Source organism: Lissotriton vulgaris, chromosome 9 (genome assembly GCF_964263255.1).
Source record: "Lissotriton vulgaris chromosome 9, aLisVul1.2, whole genome shotgun sequence".
Lineage (NCBI taxonomy): Eukaryota > Metazoa > Chordata > Amphibia > Caudata > Salamandridae > Lissotriton > Lissotriton vulgaris.
In genome coordinates, this window is record NC_141697.1 from 261,327,454 (window position 1) to 261,354,470 (window position 27,017).

Below are 27,017 nucleotides of genomic sequence, written 5' to 3' on the forward strand. Positions count from 1 at the left end.
CCGGCGGTGGCTTTGCGGATGCGTGGTACGGTGGCGAGTGCGTGGCTGGTCGATCGTAGCTGGCGGGTGGGCGTGTAGAAGGTCATGCGGTCGTTGAGGTACTTGGGGCCCAGGCTGTGGAGAGCCTGGTGTGCGTGGGTGAGGAGTCTGAACGTGATTCTCTTGCTGATGGAGAGCCAGTGCAGGTCTCTCAGGTGTCCGGTGATGTGGCTGTGTCGGGGGATGTCGAGGATGAGTCGTGCGGAGGCGTTCTGGATGCGTTGGAGTCTTTTTCGGAGTTTGGCGGTGGTTCCGGCGTAGAGGGTGTTCCCGTAGTCTAGTCGGCTGGTGACGAGTGCCTGGGTGACGGTCTTCCTGGTTACCGTGGGGATCCATCTGAAGATCTTGCGGAGCATGCGCAGGGTGTTGAAGCACGAGGATGAGACGGCGTTGACTTGTCTGGTCATTGACAGGGAGGAGTCCAGGATGAAGCCCAGGTTTCGTGCGTGGTCCGTTGGTTTGGGAGCGGTGCCCAGGGCCGGGGGCCACCAGGAGTCGTCCCAGGCGGAGGGTGATGATCCCAGGATGAGGACTTCCGTCTTGTCTGAGTTCAGTTTAAGGCGGCTGTTTCTCATCCAGTCGGCGATGTCTTTCATCCCTTCGTGTAGGTTGGCTCTGGCGGTGGTGGGGTCGTTGGTGAAGGAGAGGATGAGCTGGGTGTCGTCGGCGTAAGAGATGATGTTAAGGTTGTGCTGGCGTGCGATGGCAGCGAGGGGGCTCATGTAGACGTTGAAGAGGGTTGGGCTGAGTGAAGATCCTTGTGGTACGCCGCAGATGACTTCGGTGGCCTCGGATCTGAACGGAGGGAGGCAAACTCTCTGGGTTCTTCCGGTGAGGATGATTCACTCCAGCGCTTTCTCTCGGATTCCAACGTTGCTGAGGCGCTTCACTAGGGTGCGGTGGCAGACGGTGTCGAATGCTGCAGAGAGGTCCAGGAGGATGAGGGCCGCTGTTTCCCCGTTGTCGATCAGGGTTCTGATGTCGTCGGTGGCGGCGATGAGGGCGGTCTCGGTGCTGTGGTTGGCCCGAAACCCGGACTGCAAGGGGTCGAGGGATCCGTTCGTCTCGAGGAAGGCGGCAAGCTGTTTGTTGACGGTCTTCTCGATGACTTTGGCCGGAAAAGGAAGGAGTGAGATGGGACGGTAGTTCTTGAGGTCGGTGGGGTCCGCCGTTGGTTTCTTCAGGAGGGCGGTCAGCTCGGCGTGCTTCCAGCTCTCCGGGAAGGTGGCGGTGTGGAAGGAGGAGTTGACGGTGTCTCTGAGATGGGGTGCGATGATGGCGTCGGCTTTGTTGAAGACGTGGTGTGGGCACGGGTCGGTGGGTGATCCGGAGTGGATGGAGTACATCGTGCGGGTGGTGTCTTCGGTGCTGATTGGGGTTCAGTTACGGAGGGTGGTGGTGGCGGGCTCTGGTTCGGTGGTAGGGTGCGTGGTCTGCACGTTGAAGCTGTTGAGTATGTAGGCGATCTTGCGGTGGAAGATTGAGGCGAGTGAGTTGCAGAGGTCTTGCGAGGGAGTGATGTCGTTGTTTCCGGCGCTGGGGTTGGAGAACTCTTTGACGATGCTGAAGAGTTCCTTGCTGTCGTGGGTGTTGTTGTCCAGTCGTTCTTTGAGTGCCGTCTTCTTGGTGGCGCGGATCAGCTGATGGTGTTTGCGGATGGCGTGCTTGAGGGCGGTCCTGTTGTCTGTGGTGTGGTCGAGCCGCCAGGCTTTCTTGAGGGTGCGGCAGTTCTTCTTGGATTCCTTGAGTTAGTCGGTGAACCAGGGGGTTTTCTTGCTGCCGGGTCTGCTGGGGGGGGTTCTTTGGTGGTGCGAGGTCATCGGCGCAGGCGGTCAGCCACTTGGTGAGGTTGCTGGCTGCTTCGTTGGGGTCCGTTGTGCTGGTCGGAGTGTTCTGGCTGAGGGAGGCGGTGAGCTGCTCGGAGGTGATCTTGCTCCAGCTTCGGCGGGGGACCTGTTGCGGGTGGTGGTGGGTCGTAGTTCTTCTGAAGCTGAAGTGGACGCAGCTGTGGTCGGTCCAGTGGAGTCCGGTGGCGTGGCTGAAGGAGATATGCTTGCTGGATGAGAAGAGAGAAGACGGGGTCAAGCGTGTGGCCGGCGTAGTGGGTGGGGGTGTTCACCAGTTGCTTGAGTCCGAGGATGGCGAGGTTGTCCAGCAGGGCGGTGGTGTTTGTCGTTGTTCTCCAGGTGAAAGTTGAGGTCCCCTAGGAGGATGTAGTCGGAGGAGGGAAGGGCTTATGGGCCGATGAAGTCTGCGATGTCTTCGCCGAATTGTGTGCGTGGTCCCGGCGGTCTGTAGATGAGGGTGCCTCTGAGGGTGGTCTTGGGGTCAGTGTGTATCTGGAAGTGCAGGTGTTCGGCGGCGGTGAAGGTTTCGTCGGAGTTAGTCGAGATGCGGATGGTGTTCTTGTGTACAATGGCGACGTCTCCTCCCATCTGGTTGACGCGGTCCCTCCGGGTGATCTTGTAGCCGTCCGGGATGGCTATGGCGATGTCGGGCGCTGAGGAGGCTTTCATCCAGGTTTCGCTGAGGAAGGTGACGTCAGGTGCTGTCGCGTCGAGCAGATCCCAGAGTTCCACGGCGTGCCTGTGGACGGAGCGGGTGTTGAGCAGGATGCATTTCAGGTGGTTGCTGTTGGTGTTGGACTCGGTGGGGGTGGTACAGGTCTGGTAGCAGGTGAATCGGCAGGCTCTGCAGGCGAAGGGTCCGTGGGTGCGCCTCGGGGTGGCGCGGTAGCAGGCAGGGTTCCGGCCGGCATTGAGTGCGTGGAGGGTTGCGTCGTCGTAGGTCTGTCGTGTAGTCTTGCCTCGGCGGTGGGGGCCAGGGGTCCTGGCGCTGGGAGCGGTCCAGGCGCGGACGGGCGCCTTCGGAGCACAATCGGCGCGCCCACTGCACGTGACCGCTGCGCGTACGAGGAGGCATCATAAGAAGGGAGGGTCCCCTGGGTGGCGGGAGCGGGGTGCCCAATCGGCTGGCAGGGGGCAGGGCCGCAGGGAGGCAGCGGCAGGAAAAGCGGGGACACAAGTGCGGGCGGCTCAGCGGCGGCTGGGTCGCCTGCAGCGGTTGAAAATGAACTATGAACTGGTACTGTTGAACTGTCACTGCAAATCTATCTTCAGTAAATGGGGTAGATAGAAACATTAAAATAAAAGTCTTGAAGTACTAGAGAGGATAGAAATGTGCCTTTGTGCAGAAGAAACCTTCTTGACACAGGTTGGCAATTACAGTCACCAAAATGCCCTATGTGATGCCTGCTTTAATGGAGATTGCAGCCTTATTTTGCTTATGCCGTTTGTTATAAGGCTAATCATAATCGTCTTCAGGGAGAAAAAGTGCCCATTGGTTACCAGGTCCATAAGCAGCATCATATTTTGTGGTGCCCTCTGAATCACCAGCAACAATTTCTTCCATTCCAAGTATCTGGATAGGTGATTTTAAGGCGACATGAGCAACTAAACCTGCTAAGGTGACCCATAAAGTGGTGCTAAATGTAGTAGAAGCCAACAGTTGGTTTCTGATAGTCTGAGGGTGTATTTTGGAAGGTTATCATATGTAGAGAAGTTGACAGCAGAATCACTGACAATGTAGCTGGTGAAGGTTAGATAACCTACTATGCTGGAGGTAGAATCACATTCATAGACAGAGCAGTCTCCAAAGGGACAGAAAAAGAAAGCCAAAGAGACAGTTAAAAATGGAGAGGCTGCTGACAGAAGGAATATAGATTAGGATGTAGGAGTCAATGAAACCTTCAATGAAGGGGATGTAGTCGTGTGAATTTACAATGATGACACTGATGAAGATGTTGAGAAGGTCCCAAATATCGACGACGTGAGTTAAAACTTGGAAGTGGATGACAATATTGTCAACCATGATTTCAGGTGCCTCTCAGTCTGTTTGTCAGAAGAAGATCTTTTGGCCACCTTCTGGAGGTGAAACTTTATAAGAAGGCCCCAGTTACTCAGTAAATGCAATTTTCTTGGACACAGCAGATTTAGAGAAAGCCTATTTGTAACATTATATGTGGATTCCTGGAGCATGCTGAAGGAGCATTCCTCATAGGTTCTTCTACTGGAGAGTGGTATCCTTTCAGGGGGCAGCCTACAGGGCACAGATTAGTTGCCCTTTCTTGAACTTAAGGGATTTTTTAAAAGAAGGTATCACAGACTTTACAGTCATTAACCTTGTGGCGCAGATAGAGTATTATCTACAAAAATCTTTTTTGGCCAAATGCAGCAGAAATGCCTAAAACACAACCTTCTTCTCTTAGGTATATTTAGACACTAAAATGAAGCTCCTTGGACCGAAGACCCTGAAACAACACTCCAGGCAAGAGGGATGTAGGAGCAAAGTGTCCAGAAGAACTTAATTTAAGCAAGTTGCATAGAAAAATTGAACTTTTCTATACAACAGAAGGCCCTGACGGAATTCCTCCTGACCCCCCCTCCCCCCAACCCACACCCACCACCCACACACACAGTGCGCAGGAGAAATCTTAGCTATAGCAGCCTGCTGGAAGAAGTGGAATGCCCAGCAAATTCACACTGCGTGCAATTTGGCCACTTTCAATGAGGTACTAAATAAACGCTATTGTTAGCCTGAGGGAATGTTTAAAAGGAATATGTGTATGATTTCTTCTTCTTTAACTTCCTGCCTGATGATAAAGAGTGTTTCAAGTATGTGATCTATGAGCGATCCAATGCGAAAAAAGGTAATGTTTAAATAATGGAGGAGAAATTAAATCTTTTGTTTCTTTTAGATGAGAATACTAAAAGATTTTCTTTCATGAATTAACTGAGTCACAGCTTCAATGCGGGGTGGGGTTAGAATTTTTGACCACCATCCCACCACATCTTTGGGACAAACAAGGATACGGTTGATGGTGTAGTGATAAGTAACCACCTTCGAGGCGGACAGTATGGTTTGTTGAAATACTGATAATATTAAACAAGTTACTTACCTTTGGTCACACTTTTGCTATTGGATAGTCTAATGACAGATTGCTCACCTTGTGAATATCCCTGGGACCCACACTGGATCTGGAAAACTCAAGGAGCAGTGCTCCTGCCAGTGGATACGTGCAGATCCGGGTCAACTCCATTTTGCTCAAGAAGTGCAGAGAGGAGCCGCATGTAAGCACCACTCATGACACGGATATCGGTTTCTTATGATAAGCCTGTTCAAGCCGTCAGACATGGAGTCATCAGCAAATTGGAAGAACCAGTGTGCAGATTTCTAAAACCCAGACCTTTTTTGAAGCAGTCATTCCATAGACCAGGGAGCTGCGAGGGCAATGAGGTATCTGCAATTACATATAGTATCTACCAGAAAGAACATTACCATAGATAAGCACCTTATTCTTCTGAAAGACACTTAACACCACAGATTTCTCACCTGGTGGGTCTGTGGAAAGATTCAAAGTCCTGCAAGACCGAAGGAGCATAATGCCAATCACGGCAAACCAGTCAAAGCAGTAGTGCTTATTGAATGTCTGCACTGATGCCCATGTAGCTGCCTGACAGACATTCAAGACAGGCAGCCCGTGTCAACACAGTGGTATCAGCCTTGACCCTGGTGGAATGAGGCCTCTCAGGAAATTCTAGGGGTTGCTCATTAGCAAATGCATAGCAGATCTTAATACAAAGGATCATCCATTGGGAAATGATTCATTTCGGCACCCACTTGCCCTTCTTCACGCACGAGAACCTCCCAGAGATGATCATGCAATTGTTGCTCCTTGGTATGAACACTGTGAAAACTAAGTGTTCTTTTGGGGTCCAGGCGAAGGAGTCTCTTTTCCTGTTTCAAGGGTTGAGATGGACCAAATAATGTCGGGTGATTGATGGCCAGTCTGACATTAAAAGGTGTTACCACCTTCTGTAGGAACTCTACTAGAGTATTTAACCCCAGTTTGTCTGGAAAAAAAGGTGGTATAAGGATGTTGGACCGAGAGGGCCACAAGATCACTCACAGCATGTGGATATTATCGCAACCATAAAGAGCATTTTGTAAGGTGAAGAGGTGCAATAGGCAGCTGTGCATCTTTTCAAAAGAGGTACACCTTAAAAAGTAAGAACCATATTTATGTCCCACTGTGGCATTGCAAAGGGCTTAGGCAGAAATATTTAACTTTAAAGAATGTGCATCACAACCTGTCTTTTGAAAAAAGATGTCAAGTCTGGCAAATGAAAAAAAAGCCAGAAAGCCAGACAACGTTTAAAAGTGACCACACCAAATCCTTGCTGGGACAAAGACAAAAACAAACAATACATCTGACAGTTTGGTCTGCAATGGGTCCATCTGGCAGGTACCACACCCAAGCCACCAACTTATCCAACAGCCCAGCATACACAGATTTCGTTGGAAGGGTGCTTAGTTGTAAGGATGAAATCAACAACTTCAGGAGGGAGCTCAAATTGGATACATTTTTCCCTCTGAAACTCCACGCATGCAAATGCAGGTCCGGGTTTAAGACCCTTCCCTCATGTGGCGACAGAAGATCCTTCTGAAGAGGCAGCCGGATAGGAGGACAGAAGTTTAAGCCCAACATTTCAGCATATAACATTCTCCATGCCCAATCCGGAGCCACAAGGATGACTTGAATCCAGTAGTTCTTGATCTTCTACACAACTCAGGGTAGGAGAGTTAGTGTTGTAAAGGATTCCCATGCTCTAGTCCATGCGGAATGCATCATAGGGAAATCATCTTTAGGAAGTTCAGAGTGCATAAACCTGTACATTGCTCTTTTTGACTGGTGGTGACAGGGTTCTCCCAATTGTTGGAAGATGCCCTGCACCACATTCAGGTGTAACTGCCACTTGTGACCTGCCAGGCATCACAGTCTGAGTTTGGCTGCATCATGAATGGTTTGGGCTAAAGAAGCATGTAAGCCGTCGGGACCATAGGTAAGATCTCACCCACCATGTCCCAAAGTGTGTGGGTGTAGCGTCCAAGCAAATGGCTCAAAGACCTCAAGACAAGGCTGGCCTAGGAGAACACTTGCTCCCCAAATGTACCACAATTCGACTCTGTCAGAAGCAGCAGTCAGGTAGGAGATCCGGTTCACTTTTCTGGTGGACAGCTGCACCCCCACGCTTTCAGGGGTTGGGTACTGAGTCATGAAATCCGGTTTGCCTGGAGCAGGACTATTGCAACCAGTGACTTGACGGTTTAGGAGGGGGGGGGGCAGAGCTTGGATTAGCCTAAAAGCATGTCAGTGAGGGTCTCATTAAAAGGCAAAAGAGGTTCTGCTGGTGCCGGGCCAGGCTGCAAGAACTCAGTCAGTGCATTTCATTGTACCTTCATAGTAGGGAGTTGAAGGTCAAGGACCTGACTTCAGCTTGCATGGGTGGCAATTATGTGATTCCATTTGTCACTTGCAGAGCGGAACAATGTACCGGCATACAGGACCAACATTTCTTTTAGTTTTCTGGACCCAGTCTGGCGCCTGGGGATATTCACAAGGTGAGAAATCTGTAGTTACAAGTATCCTTCAGAAACCATTCTTCTCTGTCAGAGGAACAGACAGGCAAAAAGACGGACTGACAGCTCTATGCGCAACTAGAAGAACAAATGCTGCCCCATCGACAAAAATGAAGTAAGCAGGAAACTCATACACGTCTTTCCTAAGAAAGGAACATGTGCTGTGAAAGCTAAAGCAATAAATACAAAGCAGCATAGCGCTGATCATTACTCAGTTCTGAATGACCAGGAAGAGAAGGATATCATTTGTGACTGTGCATACTACCTCAGAAAATATTTCCTACAGTCAAAGCAACCTCGTGGAGAGCAGATTTTGGCAAATCCCCAGGAAGGATCTTCTTGAGAATTATGCTGAAGATAGCAAACATCGGAAAGGCCTATTGCTTCACATTATGTCAGCACATCACAGCATCGGATCCCACATTACTACATAACATAAGCAGTTCAGGCTAGAATTCAATTATGCCCAGCGTGCATCACAATTTTACCTTGCTTGGAATTTGAGGTCTGTCGAACAAGTTTCTGATCACAAATGCTCTTTTAAAATGCGTTCTCCTCCAGTGCAGCTCTTTCAAACATGGGACTGACCTGACGACAGTCACATCACTAGGCATGTGACAGCGAGGTGAATGCTTAGATTTATCTGCGGCCTTTCTTTCCCTCAATCGGTCAGATTTCGTACAATGGGGCTACAGCGGCAGTATAGCAAAGCAAAAAACACCACACATATACTCACTCCGCCATCCCAAATAGACATTGATATCTGCTTAGGGTTTCAGAACTACTGTGACATCATGCATCGGATGGCCCCTTTAAAACTATGCTGAAAGGTTCTGTAATAAAAACCCTCTAATTTATCAATTTTTTGCTTTCTGGAAGTCGTTCTATCTGTAATGCCTTAATTAGTTATTTATGTTTGTTTAAAGATAATCAGTTGTTCCTGAAAATACCTCACTTTCAATCTTTCCACCTCTGTGTGCAGCACTGTTCTTGGGCTTCTTTTGTTTTTTTTCTTAACTGATGTGAAGTGCTAGTTCTGGTATCAAAAGAGCCATCCGAGAAATATACAACCTACAATCTGGCAGAACCAGCCCAGAGTTTATCACATCACAGTATGAAAATACATGTTGCCATCTGCCTGGTTTAACAGGTTGTGAGATTAAAGAAAGTCTGCATTTGTGGGGGTATCTACCAATCAGTCCATCTCCCTTGAGAAGGTGGAAGGTGTGTTTGGGTGTCTTTCTGCATGTGGCAGCCAACTACCAGTCAGGCGTTGAGGACAGGTAAGCAAGAAGGGGTTGATGTATACTCAAATAGCTCATTGATGGTAGAACTGCAGGACATACTCCAATCTTCCTGAAAAGTTCAAGCAAGCAATGACCCCAGAAACTCACTGCCACATAGTCATTTCAGGACTATTAATTTTGCACAATGACTGGCTGCACTCCTCTTCAGAGCCAAGACAGAAGCACTCACAACTAACAAGCTTCACTCAATGTCAACATTTGTTGATAGGGACGCATATCTCAAAGCCAACACTGCCTCAAGTTGCATTACTCTTTGTGGGGGGATTTACACTCCGAATAATAGTTAACTAATGTCCAAACTGTGCTTTTTGCTATTTTTCATTCTGAGCTATGCTATCAGGATGGTGGAAAGGCACATCAAATGACACCTGAACAGGTATTAATGGAAGCAAAACTGATCTGGTTTCCCCAAACTGCAATTATTAGTTAGCTGACCGTGCTCCTCGTCTATGAGCTACTACCCGTCGCAATGTTCCGTATGATGTTATGAAGAGTGTAGAAGAAGAGAAAATTAGGTTTCAAAAAATACTTTTCTCCAGCCCGACAGTAGAGACTAATGCACCCATGTCACAGTACTGTCTGTGCATATTAACACAGTTCCACATAGCTGTATGAGTCCAGCGGATATTCTCACAGTCAACAACAACCAGCTAAGTCTATTTCAGGGTGTGCATAACAGCATGTTGGTGCCAGATGAAATATCCTGAAAAGCATTCTATCACATACTTCCGTCATATCTCTGCTCCTACTCCTCATACGTTGGAAATAGTCAATTGCCTGAAACAGCGAAGTATCAGGGCCTCCATCCAGGCGAAATCAGCAAATATTTCCACTGCTTTGCTCTTACACACCAGACCAGCAATTGTGGCGGGCTCGACCAACGTTAAATGTGTGCTGCTGAAGGAGTGGAGAAGGCATGCATAGCCAGAGCACTGACTGCCCTAACCAATATCCTATAGACAGCATTCTCCTTGTGACTGTCGCGTGTACACACCGCTGGGGGAATCTGCCTTCTTCCCTCCAGCGCTCACTCCTGCTCTGATCCGGGAGGTGATCACAGCACAGGAAGGTGCTTGGCTTTCAGTTACTATTGTGTGGTGATGGTGAATCAATCGCAGTACTTTTTTAGGACTAAACCCCAGCACCTGGCATAGACCTGCATGGGTCAGGCCCAAGGAAACACCAGGAGTCTGTATCCGAGTCGTGCTTTGGATCCGCCTCAGTGTCTTCTCTTGTGCCATCAGTGCCAGCAGCAGTAGTGCGAGAGAGCTTGAAGAAAAACTCCAACTGTTAAAACAAAAACTCAGAATAAGCTTGCAGTAACATTATAACCGGCAGCCTCCGCCAACAGCAGCTCAACACTCAAAATTCCCTCTAATAACCTCAAAGCATTACACACCACAGGGATAGGCAGTTTGTCATTGACCCAAATGTACATTTGTCACACAGTAAACCACCTCTCTCTCACAGGTCTCCTAACATGTTAGAGGATTTATATTTTCATTTCTAATCCCTTATATCTGTAATTTCTAAATCTACCATTCACTCAGCAGTTTTTAAACTGGACTTCCACTGCAGTTGTCTGACTACTAACCTGTCGCTGTAACACCTGGATCACCTCTCCCTGCTTGATCACAGTTTGGGTCAGCTGTGAAGAGAAAAAGTGGTAAATGCACATAAGTAGGAAAGCTGCTTTATACGGTATTCAACAAGAACTTGCTGTTGGTTTTATACAATTTATTAAAATTTATAGCACATGGTAACTGAGGAAGAAGGTCCGTCACATGTGTGGAATGGACGGGACCTTACTACAGCTAGATTACTATGTTCTGGTTAGAGCTCTATAGCAGCTGTTCTAGGAGTCTGCTACTGATACAAATGTTTCTGGCTGAAATGGGAAGGTCCCTCTCCTGATCAGAGCCCTAAACCAAAGCCCTATGGTGTAGGATATAGTCATTTAAGGCTCACCTGCTTTGTTTCCAGAGAATCATGACTCAGCCTCTGTAGCTCAGCCGAGAGTCGTGTGTTCTCCTGCTGCAGCCTCTGCTGTTCAGCCAGACACTCTCTGACCTGCCCCTGAAGCCGATCGACCTCGGCCCTCAAAGAGTTGCATGAGCACCCTAATGGGCTATCGCTCGACAAGCACGCGGTCTCCGGTACAGTGAAGTACACCTGGGGATGAGAATAGTGTTATAGAACAGACTTTTAAGAATGCTAATGGTTTCAATACAGCAGTGGTTTTTAACATGTGGTCAAGGGAACCTTGGGGGTCCGTCCAACCTATCTTGAAAGGGGGTTGGGTGGGGGTGGAGCCGCTTAGAAAATAAAAAATATAAAACAAATTACTAAAGTGTATATAAATAAACAAAAGTGACCATTTTAAAATGTTCTGTAAATGGGAAGGAATTTGAAATTGGAGGCTTAAAAGTATAACGATATCCTCAAATTGAATTGTGGGACAGGACACGTGCATCAAACAAAATATAGTATGGACGATGGGTTGCCATAATCTAGTTTAGAAAAGCTTCAACCATCACATTTTAATTTTAAAAAAATGTGTATATTGGTTTGTAAACTGAATAAAATATTCAATCATTTTTGTATTGTTTTGTGGGTCAAACCATTTAAATTGCTTAGGCCCAGGCCCCCAGATTCAAATAATTATTCAGTGGGGTTCCCGGTATATAGTAATGATTAAGTGGGGGGGACACAGATGTGAACAGGTCAAGAACCACTGCACTGAGGTATTTGCCCTGAAGTTACAGCCCAAACAAAGTTCAGCATGAGCATGGACAGGTCTCCAAGCAGCAGCCTAACAAATATCGGAGATGGGAACAGGTCTCATCAAGGCAGCAGGAACTGATTTCCTCATCGTGGATTGGGCCCCTATGCTTGCCAGGGGGGGCCTATTGGCTTTAAAATAACAGGGACAAATATAAGATACAATCCAAGTAGCTATGACCTCCTAAGAAAGAGTTAGACTAGTTCTAACAGCACTACAATTCACAAAGAATTGCTCAACTTCAAGAATCTCTGGCCTTCAGGCTATGTGATGTATACACCCTCTTTGCCGGGGACACAGGATTCGAGAAAAAGTATAAAATGAAATAGTCAGATTAATGTGAAAATCAAATACCAACATTGGCAAAAAACGATGCGTTCTTTGCAATTCTTTATTCAAATGGAAAATCATGTACGGTTCATCAGAACATATAACTTGGAGCTCACTCTTGGCAGACGTAATAGCCACTAAAAATGCAACTTCCCCAGAATGATGTTGCAAGTCAGTATTGCTCAGGACTGTGCCTCTTTGCTTGTTCAATTAGTGCATAGCACCAGCGTCTGTTGCAGAAATGTGCTGACCTGGATTCCTGGCAGGAAGGATTTCAGAGCCAGTTGAGCAGCAACAAAATCCTTCAGTTACTGTAGATCACAGCAAGATTATTCACATAAGCACTGCAAGCCTCCAGTGAGGCGTCTGTCACTGGTGTGAAAGTGGGAAGAGAACTCCTGTTATGAGATTCTTCCTTCTGTACCACAAACACAGGGACTAAAGGGCATCTGAAGTAGACAAAGTTTGAGGTCTAAATTCAGATTAGATTCCTGCTTGAGAACTTTCTTGATCAAGAAATACAGCAAATAAGCACCTGCTCTGCGAATGTTTGGAAACTGGCTCTATTGTGTCCTTATCCAGCAGCGATTGAGACTCTGGACCAGCATAACAGGATTCACTCCCTGTTGTGGAATCTGAGGAGGTGGAAAATATGATGTTGTACCCGTTTGCACAAGATCTAGCACCCATTTGCCCATAATACGCTACAAGCAGAGAGGTAGTTTGAAACGCTTGTGCTAAATGGTGGGGGGTAGGAAAAGGGAATCCTTGTTTACTGAAGTCTTTCCAGAGGCTATGGAAAGCTCTTAACAAGATCCTCTTCTCGGATAGGACTTCTGCTTCTGAAATGGCTGAAGTTGCTACTGTTTCTGGAGTTGACACTTCCAGAAAGGTATGTTTACATATTGTGTGTTGTGTGTCCTTTAAAAAAATACCTTAAACTAAAACAGAAGAAACGTTTTTTTCTTCAAACCCACTAGCTTCAAGGGCTCTGCTTCGGTTTTCATTTTTTGTATCTCCTCGTTGGATTTTGAAGCAAACATACAGGAGCTCCAGCACTTCTTGTGGAGCATGCGGTGTCAACGGGAGATGCAATGCCAGATGTCAGCAGTCGCTAGGTCAGCCGTATCCAGAGCAACTCTAAGTCGTCTGAGGTGACCATTCCTTTCTTGAATATATCTATGAAATCTTATACCTTCTCTAGCAGGAGAAACCACAAAAACTGGTTCTTAGAATTTTAATTGAACCTATCATAATGGTTTAGAAGATCAGAACTGGCCGTTCTGCCAATGCGTGCCGACCTTGGACTAAACTTCTTGACAAGGGAGTACCTACTTCTGCTTTCTTTCTCTGGTGGCTTTAAAGAAGTAGAACCCTGCTCTACTGAGTTTTTTTCTTATCTGCAGCTACCACCAGATCATAGGCCAGTACTGCTTCTCTAAGAACCCTCAGCTCCAAATCCACAGGTCTGAACTTTTTCTCTAGCCACCGCTTCACAGGATGCACATAGAAAGAATTTGTAAGAGTGTCCATCATAGGTTTTAACAGGCCTTTTAGTAAGTGACCCAATAATCTGAGCTGAGGTTTTATCTGGATTGTTAAAAACGTGGTCACCTCTGGAGTTACTGTCTGAATGTTGGACTCTCTCACAGCCCTGTTTGGCAGTTCATGAAATGAGATAAGGTCATCAAACAGAAACAACCTTTATGGTATGGATTGTGGTGATACAGGGGAAAGTTCACACCAAACTGTGGAATCATTGGAATCCATGAATCCATGCTGAGAAGAGATCATGCACCTGCTAGGACAAAGGACACTCAGATCTCTCATGCCCTGATGTGCTGAGACCCTCCGAATTCAAATCACTTCAGCTTCAACAGTAGCTTTTCAACCAGGTAGAACAGAAGGCAGCTCTGCTGGCATCAGGAGTTTAGGAGGATGACCTTAAATCCACAAAATGGACTGGTTGGACATCATCCTCAGCTAATGGCATAGTAACCGCAGGTGTTGCGAGGCAATATCAGTCTGTTTAATCCTCTTCCGAGTGCATGACTTTGAAGGCAACTCACCAGTAAAGGCAAGACAAATTATGGACGATATTGAACCCCCTACATTGGATGATGCCTCAACTTCGATCACGAGTACTCCGAACTTCTTGATTTTGAGATGTGGGAATGCCTCAATTAAGAATCTTCAAAAGGGATGGCTGAATGTCAACAGAAGTACAAATTCCTACAAGATGCTGCCAATTCACTTACTGAGTGACAAAGCAGTGTCATGCAGGGGGTGGGGGCAGACGGGTAGAAATTGGTCACCTTCCCATAAAAGTACACTTAAAAGCTGAAAGAGGTGATGTTTCACCAATCTCATCCTTTTTTGCCCTAAGGTGGGCATCCTCCCTGTTCCTTGGAGTGCGACATTGTTTTTACAAATATCAAAGTCTTTAACGGAGAGAGAGTCCAGAAGAGCCACCATGCAGATATTTCCTCCACAATTTGAACATAAAAAAGCCTGTATATTGAGTTTAGACAGCAGGGAGATGAAAGCCACAAGGAAAAAGAGAAAACATTTCTTGTTCAGAAAAAGGGCTAAAGCAATCATAAAAAGTCAAATGGCCACTGAAACTCCTCCACTTAAAAAAACCTGGTACTTCCAGCCACAAATAGCTTTGTAGAAAGCAAAAGTTCTAGCACAGAGCTGAAATAACAGACTGCCAGTCACCCTGCTTAGAATGATGGGATAGTGCAGTTCATACAGCTTTTGAAGGAGCGGTATCTATATTTTCACCGATCTGCAGTGTTTAATTAGAATATTGAAAATTTGCATCGTGGGATCTCTCACATAAGCAGATATATTACGAATGTCAGAAGAAATCTCAGGGTGAAGAAGAAAACAAGTTACTTACCTGTAACTTTGGTTCCCCAGTATTGGTAACTTTCATAGATTCCCATGCTTTTGTATCATTCCCTGTCATCGGAATGGGAGCCTCGGTAACCAAAAAATAACATAGCAGTAAGTACAAAAGAAAAAGGAAAGGCCTAGGCCTCATTCCCTTTTGTAGCCTATCCGCCTCTTTTTGTAAAAGAGACCAAACTAATCATCAGCCAATCAGAAGATCCTCGCCCCTTAGAACCCTCCTGAAGGAACCTCAGAGCCTCAGATTTTCGCAGCCGTTGTGTAACAGTAACCATATCAGCTGGAGGCTGAGCTATTCTTGGGGAGGAGGGTGGGCGCATGGGAATCTATGAAAGTTACCAATACTGGGGAACCAAAGTTACAGGTAAGTAATTTGTTTTCTTGCCCCAGTATTGGAACTTTCATAGATTCCCATGCTTTTGTATCAGAGTATCAAGCAGTAAGTCATAAAGCACATTTTGTGGCATAAACCACACAAATAATCCAGTATGCATATTTTCATAGGAAAATAAGTAAACATACATTGCAATAGCCATCCTCACTTACATTAGAAACAAAATGTGCATAAAAGGAAGGAGGGATAGGAAGGAAAGCTCACCAATCAACGGAAAAGGTTCCTCAGGACTGCCTGGCCCACAGGCGTGTCCTCTTGCGTCAAGGATTCCAAGCAGTAATGCTTCGTAAAGGTTTGCACGCTTCTCCATGTTGCAGCCCTGCAAATGTCCGATGTGTACTCCCACAAAGAGAGCTGTCGAAGAAGCCACAGATCTTGTGGAATGTGCTCTAATCCTGCTTGTCAGCGGCTTTCCCGCTGTTGAGTGGCAATAGAGAATGGCACTGGAAATCCATCTTGCAATACTTTGTTTTGAAAGAGGGAGGCCCTTGCGAGGACCACCAAAAGCAATGAAAAGTTGTGAGGATTTACAAAACTCCTTGGTGCGATCCAAATAAAATTTCAAGCACCTTTGCACGTCCAGAGAATGCAGTGATCTCTCTGCTGGTTTGGAAGGATGAGGAAAGAAAGATTTGAGAATCACTGGCTCATTCAGGTGAAAGTCCGAAGGTACCTTAGGTATCAACCTCGGATTAGTTCTTAAGATTACAGTATTCCTCTTGAATTGGAGAAAGGGCTCCTGATTCGTGAGAGCCTGTAGCTCCCCAATGAGTCTTGCAGATGTGAGGGCGAGAAGGAGAGCCAATTTCCATGAAAGGAATTTTATAACCGTCCGATGTATAGGCTCAAAAGGATCCTTCATGAGTTGTGTTGGGACCAAGTTCAGATGCCAAGTAGGAGGCGGAGGCCTCACTGGGGGATAAACTCGAAACAATCCCTTGAGAAAATGCTTAATTATTCTTGAAGACCATAGAGAGGGTCCAGATGTCGAACGTCTGCATCTAGAAATTGCCGCTAAATGAACCTTTGTGGATAAATGCGCCAGGCCTGTTTTAGCTAAGGGCAAAAGATAAGGCAGACGTTGATGAGGTTGAGAAGAGAAAGGATCAAAGCCTTCTTTCCTGCACCAAACACAAAATCTTCTCCATTTAAAACGGTAAGTCTTATTCGTGGAAGGAGCTCTAGCCTGGGAGAGAACCTGTCTTTTCTCATCCGAGATGGGGAGGTTCATGAACTCTCGCTGCTCAGGAGCCATGCTGTCAGGTGCAATGAAGCTGGATCCGGATGCCAAATCTGCCCCTCGGACATCGTGAGAAGGTCCAGAATGGTTCGCAAGGGAAGAGGAGGAACAAGCGACAACAGATGGAGTTCCGTGAACCAAAACTGTCTCGGCCAAGCAGAGGCTATCAAGATAATCTTGCATGGCTCCACCTTGATCTTCCTGATAAGGCTCGGGATCATTGGAATGGGGGAAAGGCGTAAACAAATGTCCCTGACCAGGCTATCGAAAGCGCATTCCCTAATGATCCTTGATGGTGAAGCCTGCTTGCATAAGACCGGCATTTTTTGTTGGTCGGAGTGGCAAATAGATCTATTGAAGGCTTGTCCCACTGTTGGAAAACCTTGTCCAGAACCCACTGTGTCAGTTCCCACTCGTGACTGACTGAGGATGGCCTGCTTAGTCTGTCGGCATTTTCATTTAAGATCCCTGGCAGATGTTCCGCCTGCAGTGAAATCCCGTGAAGGATTGCCCATTCCCAGATTTCTTGCGCTTCCTGAGATAATGGGGAGAGACCGGATTCCTCCTTCTTTGTTTATGTAATGCATGGCCGTGGTGTTGTCCTTCCGGATGAGAACCTTTGAACCTCCCAGTCGAGGGAGAAAAGCTTGAAGAGCCAGCTTGATCGCCCTGAGTTCTAAGAGATTAATGTGAAGACTGTGCTGAGGTGACCAATGTCCACTGACATGCAGATCCTGCAGTATTGACCCCCCCAGCCGTCCAATGACGCATCCGTCGTCACAACCTGAGGAGACGGATCGCTTACGAAGGATAGACCTTGGGATAAGTTTTCCTGCTTTGTCCACCACAAAGCGATACAAAAGTGGATGATGGACAGAGCGTTTGAGCAAATCAAACACTCACCCACAGTCAACTGATCTGGGTTTAATCCATCACCATTCTTTAGCCCACTCAGCCACCCCAGTTCAGACATGGCCATATGCAAATCAGTCTGACCCTGTGCCTCATGGGAACAGTCCAGCCCGAACTGCCAAGCCATGTCTTTCCTGGACCGGAAACAAGCATCCTGGGACCGGTTTCGGATTCATAATCCTCATCAGCCAGGCTATCTTGAATCCAGTGGGTAAGTGAGCAAGGGACTCACGTCTGGAAAAAACGATGGATTTAGGCCCAGATCTTTGTACTGGGGTGAATGTAAGACATTGTTCTGCATGCTGTCCATCAACTGTGTTTTTTGCAATTTTCACCCCGAGTGGGCTGGGTATGCTCAGACGTGAGTCCCAGGCTCTCCACATCACTGGAGTCAAGCTATCCAGGCTGAAGAAGGCTGATAGCCAGAAACCGGTCCTTGGATGCTTGATCCCGGTCTAGGAAAGACATGGCTTGGTAGTTCGGGCTGGACTGTTCCCATGAGGCACAGGGTCAAGGCTGATTTGCATATTGAGGAAAATTGAATTTTATATGGCCAGGTATGTCCCCTATCGTGTACCCCAACGTTCCATGTATGTGCATGACCTCCATGCATTTTCCCTCCATGGCCGAAAAGGAAGACGCATATGCATTTGCGTCCAACGTTAACATGTTATCTACCAAGTCCTCCATGAAAGCAACATTAATTTGGTTTCTAGACCCATGTTGCCAACGTCTTTACATGGTACACTTTTAAATATAGCACACGTTTTCTCCATGTTTTCTGGCTCAGCCGAGCCAGGCCCTCAATTGAGGCTTCGAGTTTCTTTTGTCTCTGAAAGCTGCAGTTTAGGAATGCATCCCTGACCTCTACCTTACATCCTGCCCAGACGAGCGGTGCCCGGCTCGGCCTGGCCTGCCTGCCAAGACAGTATTTTGCCTACAGCTATCTGCTCAAGCCTCCGCGAAAACACATTCCAGCCTAGTGAAATAGGTAAACATATTCCCGGCTGCAGAGTAAAGGGCTCTGCCTTCCTGTCTCCATGCAAGTGATTTAATGCACCCGTTACCATGGTAGGCCCATGGCCCCGTACATTGCATGAAGATCCATATGCACGCACTAGCATTCAGTATTGAACGGCCTCTGCCCGAGAGACCTTTTACTTCAGATAATACATCCTCCAAACACAAGATATCAGATATGCTATAGGTACAGGTCGTTCTGACATCCCAGACATTAGTCTCCTCTACTAGTGCTAAAGTCAAGCGCCCCCAGATCTCCCCAGTTACACGTCATGCTCAGTTGCGCACGCATACGTGCCAAAGGTTCCTGCTGATTCTGCAAACTTTCTCTAAGCATCCACCCATTTGTGACGTTTCTCTGACTTGCCCAGTACACGCCTACGTGTACGCCTTCTTACACGACTTTTTACGCACATGTGTTCTTATCTCTCTCTTTTCACTTGTTACGCCTACTGTATTCATTTCAATCATATGGTTTTACTATATATAATGTGTGATGTTAATAAAATGTTGAATATCCCTTCATGAACCTTAGTGGTGATGGAACCCGATGTCCAGTATCTCGAGATACTTAATTAAAGCCCGTATGACTCCGATACCACAGACTCTGCCTCTCATTTGATTGAGCTATCCTTATTGTCATTTAATGTATAGAAAAACAGTCCGGTAATTTTATTTACCACAAAATCTGGCGCCCGAATAGGGACCCCTCCCCTTCCCCACTCGCCGGCGATGTAACGCAGGCCCCTGACCCCTTCTACAGCCGTGACGGATTCCGTGCACACCTGCGGGTTTTCCTGCTATCTCCCTCAGGCCCACGGAGGAGACGGAGACTGCGATCCGGCATCCAGACGAGGCGGTGAGGAATGCGGAGGATCCCGACCAGAGCCCTGAGTCGAGAGAGAAAGGTCCGAGGTATCCGGAGGCCCACCTGTTCCGAAGCGCATGCGTAGTAGCAGCCCGGCACGGTCCAGTCCAGTCCAGTATCGAGTTTCCGAGGCCTTCAGTTTCTGCTTCCCGGTGATTACCGTTGTTGGGAACGCATCTAGACGGGTTCATTAATTTGTGCTCGGTCAAGACGGGTCTGGGTACACAGACCCGGTCCAGACGTGTTCACTTAGGTGAATACGGTATGACGTGTCTCTTTATGGGACCGGTATGTCTGTACTGTTCTAGCAGTGCATCTAGTAATTCAGTATTCTAGTGTTGCAACTCGAGACTATTGTGTTTCTATGTTCTAGGTAGCATCTGTTCGAAAATGTTTTAATGTATTTCATGTCGAGGTATGAATGGTTGTTTGCAATTAATTACTGTGTTTATTGTGTTCACGTACAAGTCAGTTCGAATATGCCACTGTTCTCGAAATTACGTCAGATAGGAACCAGGAAAGGGATACTCGAAGAAGCAGTTCCCGTCCCGCCTAGGGACACTCCCGGACATTTTATGTACCAGAAACATGGCTTAGATGCCATACTGTATTCAGACTTATGGGTTGACTATACCAAGGATCTGGAAGAAAAGTTTAGATGGCCTGTCTCAGGGACATGGGATGCTGAATGCATCATGAGAGTAGAAGAAGCATTATGGAAAAAGAAAGCCAGACCAACTCAGAAAGATGCCATAGAATTATGGCGTAAAGAATCACATAGAAGAACAGGAAAAGAAATCAGGAAAGCAGAGAGAAGTAGAGAAGAATCTGTAAAAGCTAAAGAAAGAGAGTTACTAGAAGAAGGTGAACGCGTCAGAATAGAACAATTAGACAGACAAAGAAATGCCCTTATTACAGGTCTGTATCCTGTTCTCGCCGAGGGCCTACCCAAGGCGACCCCGGAAGTACCCTGTAACTTGCCACCACCATTGGTCCCGACTAAACTCCGTCATAAACAGACCGCAGCGGACATTTTCCTTTCTTCCTATTTAGATGACGTTGCTCCAGAATATACCAATGCACGTGTACCACCTGCCAATAATAATCTTCAGCCTGTTCAGCCTGTCCAAGACTCGACTCCCCCACCTATTGTCACTTCCCCTACCGTCCCTCCTGCCACTGGTCCTGGGAATCCTTTTACTACGCCTGCTATCCAGAGCCTGCCTACATTACCTACACCTACTTTACCAGCTATGACACCAGTAACGACAGCACAGCCAGTTGACGGTCACGCTTCAGCTTCAGGAGGTGCAGTAGGAGGTCTCCCTATCACCCCGCCTCAAGTAAAACGACTAACACTTAGAGAAGCAGCATTACAACGCACACCCAAAGTTGCGACATTCGCAGCCCTTAGACAGTACCTTACTGATTGCAGATATGATCCAGTACCAGGCGAGGACCAGATGATACTATACTCAATACGTTTACGACGAGTCGCGAACTATTTGTCTATTTTACCGAATATGAGAGAACATCTAGATAACATATATCATTTTATTAGAACAGGGGAGAGACCAGAATGCATTCACGAGGCTATGGCACACAATAAGGTGGAGACACAAAATATGATCTTACAGTTTTTGATAAATTGTTTGATAAGGGAACAAGATCGGCCAGGTAAAAGCAAAGAAGAGATGCAAGTCCTGATAAAATGGAGTAACAACATAGCTGATGGTAAACATAGTAAACAAAATTGTATAGAATCCATGTACAGAAAGATCCGTAAAGAAATTCTAGACATACACGCAAAAGAAAAAGCAGCTAGGGAAGCCGAGAAAGCGGAGAATGAAATCTCAGAGGATGATGATATAGATGACACAGAAGACGCAGATAGAATAGCGTACGTAGGTAGAACAAGACCTTTTGACCGACCCATTCGCCCAGAAAGCAAGAAACGTTTCCTTTCTCCCATACCAGAACAATATTCTCTTGAGCATCTATTCCAGGCCACAGATAAAATACTGAAACAACTAATAGGTTACAGTGAACTTAGTACCATGCATGAACAAGAACTATCACGGTCAGCAGTACAATGGGCTGGAAATACCAGCGTATATAAAAATGATTCAGTAGCACAAACATTCTTGAATCTTTCCCCAGCCGAGCAGCGGTTAGCTGGTATGCACATGATCCAACATCTCATTAGACTATATGAGAGTCAGCATTCTGATCCAGGTCCCCTATATAATATATTGGACGAGTTACTCCTAGGTAGATGGAGAGGCCTAGGTACCGATTTAATTAACGTCATTCTAGAACAACGACATAAATACCGAACTTTCCTGACTCCACATTTCGTTCCTGTTCCACCCCCAGTAAGGAAAACATTTTACATAGACAGACAGAATCCCTTACGAGAAGTTCATCCCGTCCGGAGGACAGACGGTGAGCTTGAACGAGTATTCGTATACACACCCTTGACCAAGATGGAATTATTGGAAATGAAAAAATTAGTACCCTGTCACGATAAAGATCCAGCAGGGTTCCACCGTGAATTAAAAGACATGCTCCTCATGGGGGAGTATACATATCCCGATATCCTTAAAATGTTAAAAGTACTGTTGCCTGCCGGCATTTACGACAAACTTAAAGAAAAGGAATGGGAGGTGGGAGAGAAAAAGATTGATTGGACAGTATTAGAAAACGAAGAAAATACACGAGTTCCAGGTACCGGTCTCGGGGAAAAAGCCAAAGCATTACCCGAGTTATTAATACAGGTTTTGCCAAGATTACTAACTACGAAAAAGGAAGACTGGGATGCAATCTCAGCCTGCAAACAGAAACCAGACGAAGACACTAGTAATTTTTATTCCAGATTCGAGAAATGTTCCATTATTAATAGCGGCCTGAAAACAAGTAGTGAATCATACCCACATCTTTTTGTGACCAAATTAGTCGAGAATTCCTTACCTCAAGTGAAAAATAGGGTACTGAAAGTCGAAAGTACATGGCAAGCAAACACCCCTTCCCAAATGTTACAAATGTTACAGTACCACCAGAACCGAATTAGAGAGGAACATGATCACGGACAGAGACGTATTAAAGACACGAAAATGAAAGTTCTAGTTGCCCAGTCTGTCCCAGCTGACGGTCAGAAAAAGGGTACGGCACCGCCAGGTCATTCTGCAGCTCCCGTTAAAGGGAATTGCAAATACTGTAAGCAGCCAGGTCACTATATAAACGAATGTGCCGTTCTGAAATACAATATTGCTACAGGCAGGACGAAAGAAAGACCGCGTCCTCCTAGACAAGAACATGTTCCACAGCATCTAACACAGAACACGCAATCTCCACAGAATACACCACAGACAGTAGCTGTACCCCAATCCCAACCTATTGCTGCCACACAACATGTCACGCAACAAATATACCAGTATGCACAGTCAGATTACCCCGATTATCAGCAGTACTCATGAAACAGCCTAGAGAGGGAGGTTGGCTTGCCTCTTATCGAGATTCCTGTAGATCAAGAGGGTCCCTATGTACATAGTCCGGTATTAGGGAAAGACAGAAATTTTTTGATTGACACAGGGGCGAGCAGAACTACCATCAGTCATGACGAGGTTCCAGGGGCACCCCTCTCAGGCTCACAGAATGTTTCCCTGGGTTTTTCAGGAAAGCCTATTGTTAACGAAGTGTCAAAGCCAGTTCCCCTAGAAGTTGGTCCATTGTCTCGTACTACAGACTTGTTACTTACGAAAGCATGTCCTGAAAATCTGCTTGGTATTAAAACATTGAAAGCACTAGGAGCAGTAATATGTTGTTCTCCGGAAGGAGTGAGATTGTTTTTATGTCATTTCAAAGGACATTATGTGTTGAGAGATTTTGATCCAAGATTGCAGAATGTACCGCAGCATTTATGGGCACAAGGCCCAACTGATGTAGGTTGTATGCACATTACACCATATTGTGTCACTCTCAAACAAGGAGTTGTACTGCCCCGAATCCGACAATACAAATTACCACCCGAGGCTGTAGCAGCCTTACTGAAAATTTTTGACGAACTGATTGCCCAAGGAGTGGTTGTAGAAACCGACTCCAATGTATGTAATTCTCCAATCATTCCGATTCTTAAACGAACTGACCCAAATGCACCACCAGTCTACAGATTGGTGATCGACCGAGAATTAAATAAATGCATCATTCCACAGTACCCAGTGGTTCCAGATATTTCTTCCTTATTGACTGCCATTGATTCCGAAGCAGCGTTTTTCACTGTTATCGATCTCAAGAACGCCTTCTTTAGTGTCCTCATTCATCCGGAAAGCCAGTATCTTTTCGGATTCTGTTTAAATGGCCGAAGTTTCAAATTTGCACGTGCTCCTCAAGGGTTCACGGAAAGTCCTAGTATTTACAGTCAAGCCCTGAAACGACAACTAGACAGTATTCACATGCTTGCTGACACTGCCCTGCTCCAATATGTTGATGACCTGTTAATTACAGCACGGACCGAACGCGACTGCGAGCGCGCATCACTGACTGTCTTGTATTTCTTGGCCGAAAAGGGGCATAAAGTGTCCCCTTCGAAGCTACAATTCTGTGCCCAGCAAGTGGTATACCTTGGGCACTTGCTGTCCATGTGGGGGAGACAGTTGACACCAGACCGCATCCAGTTAATTGCACATCTGCCACAACCCAAGACACAAAAGGAAGTACGGGCCTTCATTGGCCTCACTTCTTACTGCAGGCAATGGATCCCTCAGTATGCATATCTAGCCAAACCACTCATACAGTTGACAACACAGGAGGCAGCGACTTCGACTGCCCTCCCTTGGACTCAGGAACATACACTAGCTTTTGACGAATTGAAGAAAGCCTTATGTCAAGCACCTGTTTTAGCGACACCATGTTACAGCAAACCTTTTACACTTTTTGTTACTGAACGCGATAGCACAGCATTATCTGTTCTCACACAAGATCAAGCAGGAAAACACAAGCCTTGTGCTTACTTTTCTAGTACATTAGATCCAGTGGCCCAGGCCCTGCCTGCGTGCCTCAAATCAGTTGCAGCAACAGCTTTAGCAATCAGACAAAGCGACTCAATAGTGTTAGGACATCCCCTGACAGTACAAGTTCCACACTCAGTGGAAGTTCTCCTGAACCGAACCCAGACACAACACCTGACCGTAGCAAGACTAACAGGATATGAATTGACATTGTTTCAGCCACACATAGAGATCAGACGTTGCAACACTTTAAACCCTGCCACATTGTTATCCTCGAGTACAAGTGACCCGACACCACATGACTGCGTGGAAGTCATTAATACTGTAACAAAACCCAGACAAGACTTGACGGACATTGCATTGCCCGACCCAGACCTGACACTTTACGTGGATGGTTCATGTATGAGAACAAGCACAGGAGAGTTAGTGGCCGCATATGCAGTGACCACTGAAACTGAAGTCATAGAAACACATCGTATTAACACATTGTCTGCCCAAGCAGCAGAGCTCATCGCTCTGACCCAAGCCTGTATACGAGCCAAGAACTTGAAAGTAAACATATACACAGATTCACAGTACGCATTCGGAGTTGTTCACGACTTCGGTATCCTCTGGCAAGAAAGAGGTTTTTTAACTTCTCACGGCGCCAAGATACAACATGGTCCCCTCATCCAAGCTCTGTTAGAAGCAATACACTTACCTGCAGCCATTGCCATCATGAAGTGCAAAGCACATACGAAAATCACTGACATCATTTCCCAGGGTAACGACCTGGCAGATCGAACAGCCAAGCTTACAGCTCAGACTCATACAGACATTCCAGCTGACACGACAAAGACAGAAGTGCCGTCACAGACACATTGTATGACAGTTAAGGATCCCACTCTAGATGTACTCGACATACAGACACATGCCACTCCAGACGAAATCAAGAGATGGACTGAACAAGGAGGGATCCAGACAGATCAGGGATGGATGACGAAGGGAAGAGCCACATGGTTCCTTCCTGACTCTATGGTTCAAGTTATCATTAATGCAGCACATAGTCCAGCACACTTAGGAGAGAAAGCCATGTTAGACAGCATTCAGAATCTCTGGTCCAACAAGCAATTACGTGCAGCAGCAAAACAGAAAGTGCGTACCTGCATGATCTGTTGTCAGTTCAATCCAGGCAAAGGCATTCCCGTGGAACAAGGTGGATTCCATCCTCCTGACCATCCTTTCGAAGTCCTCCAGATGGATTATATCCAGATGGACCGATGTAGAGGATTCAAATATGTCCTCGTAGTTGTATGTGCCCTTTCCAGATGGACAGAAGCATATCCAGTCCCAGATTACACTGCCGTGACCACTGCCAAGCAGTTGGTTCGTGAATTTTTCCCTCGATACGGCTTGCTCCGTGTCGTGTACTCAGATAATGGACAGCCATTCTCACCGAACTCATGAAACAGGTATCACTCCTGTTAGGATATCAGTGGAAATTTCACTGTGTACGACACCCCGAAGCAGCTGGTTTGGTCGAGCGACACAATCAGACTCTGAAAACACGATTAGCAAAGGTCTGTGCAGAAAAAGGTGTAGATTGGATAGTAGCCCTGCCAGTTGCCCTCTTTTACATGCGTATGGTAGCTCATTCCAGAACCGGACTATCTCCCTATGAGGTAGTCTTCGGCAGACCTCCCAATATGTGGGGTACGCCTATGCCTCGTAAACTTACAGATGTCGATAGTAACATGTTGACAGATTACCTAGCTTCCTTGATGTCTGCACTACTATCTTGTCGTTCACAGGTCGCGGCTGCCTTCCCGGACAACACCCAGGTGAAACCGCATGAAATCGTTCCAGGTGACCTCGTCTACGTCCACAACTTCGATCGCACAAGCCCTCTGGAGCCCAGGTGGAAGCAGCCGAAATTGGTGTTGATGACCACGAGGACCGCGGTGAAAATAGAAGGCAGAAAAGGGTGGCTCCACTCCAGCCACATCAAGCGATTTCATGGACTGTGTCCAAAGACTTTTTTCAAGGACTGCCCCGTTTCAGACACTGACTCTAAACTCCCCCTGTTAGAAAAAACTCCGCAACAGGAGTACCGAGCTAAACTAAGGTCTAGTAAGTCAGACAGCGTTTAATTGTTTAAGTCCCCCTCGGGTGAAGCGGTTAGACAGGTTTCTGACATGTATAAGATAGACCCAAGTAGTCAGAGAGATAGGCGAATCGAAAAGAGAGAAAAATATTGCAAAAACCTGCATAGCAGATGCGTCATTACGTTAATTTTCATGTTTATTCTGAGCATTACGATTATATGCATAAGCTTGATGTTACATGTTTTCTTTCCTCCTCTTGGTTCACATGCACATACTTTTTCTAATGACACCGTAGAGCACACTTTCAGCGACCTGCCCCCTCATGAGCTGTCCTATCGATTAGCGATGCGCAACAATACTTTCATTCGTATGTTACACCATACTCACCAGACCAGCAATGCCACAAAGTGTTGGGTATGTGGCCGACTCCCTCCTTATCAGAAATACAAGGGAGTTCTGCCCCTCTTTCCCTACCCGTTTACACATAATGGTTCGTGTGGAGCATGATTTTCTTTAATGTCCTCCTTAGGCAGTAAGTCCCAAGTTTCCCAAGGCAATTGGATATGGGGGAACCTGAATACAGTCATGAATAAAGCATGTTTCCCAGACGCAGACGGTCTTCCCCAAAGGATAGGGACCG

The 27,017-nt window shown here is 46.5% G+C and overlaps 1 protein-coding gene across 1 annotated transcript in view; it reads right to left on the bottom strand.

The window, feature by feature from the left end:
* Window positions 1-8,379: 8,379 nt before the first annotated feature.
* The window catches only part of NEK9 (NIMA related kinase 9), a 341,543-nt gene continuing 322,905 nt past the window's right edge, over window positions 8,380-27,017 (bottom strand). Inside the window, exons 21-23 of the mRNA XM_086937511.1 lie at window positions 10,794-10,997; window positions 10,420-10,473; window positions 8,380-10,112 (exon numbers count right to left, since the gene is read on the bottom strand). Coding sequence (XP_086793637.1) covers window positions 9,957-10,112; window positions 10,420-10,473; window positions 10,794-10,997 — 414 coding nt within the window. The 3' untranslated portion in view covers window positions 8,380-9,956. The remainder of the gene's footprint in view (window positions 10,113-10,419; window positions 10,474-10,793; window positions 10,998-27,017) is intronic.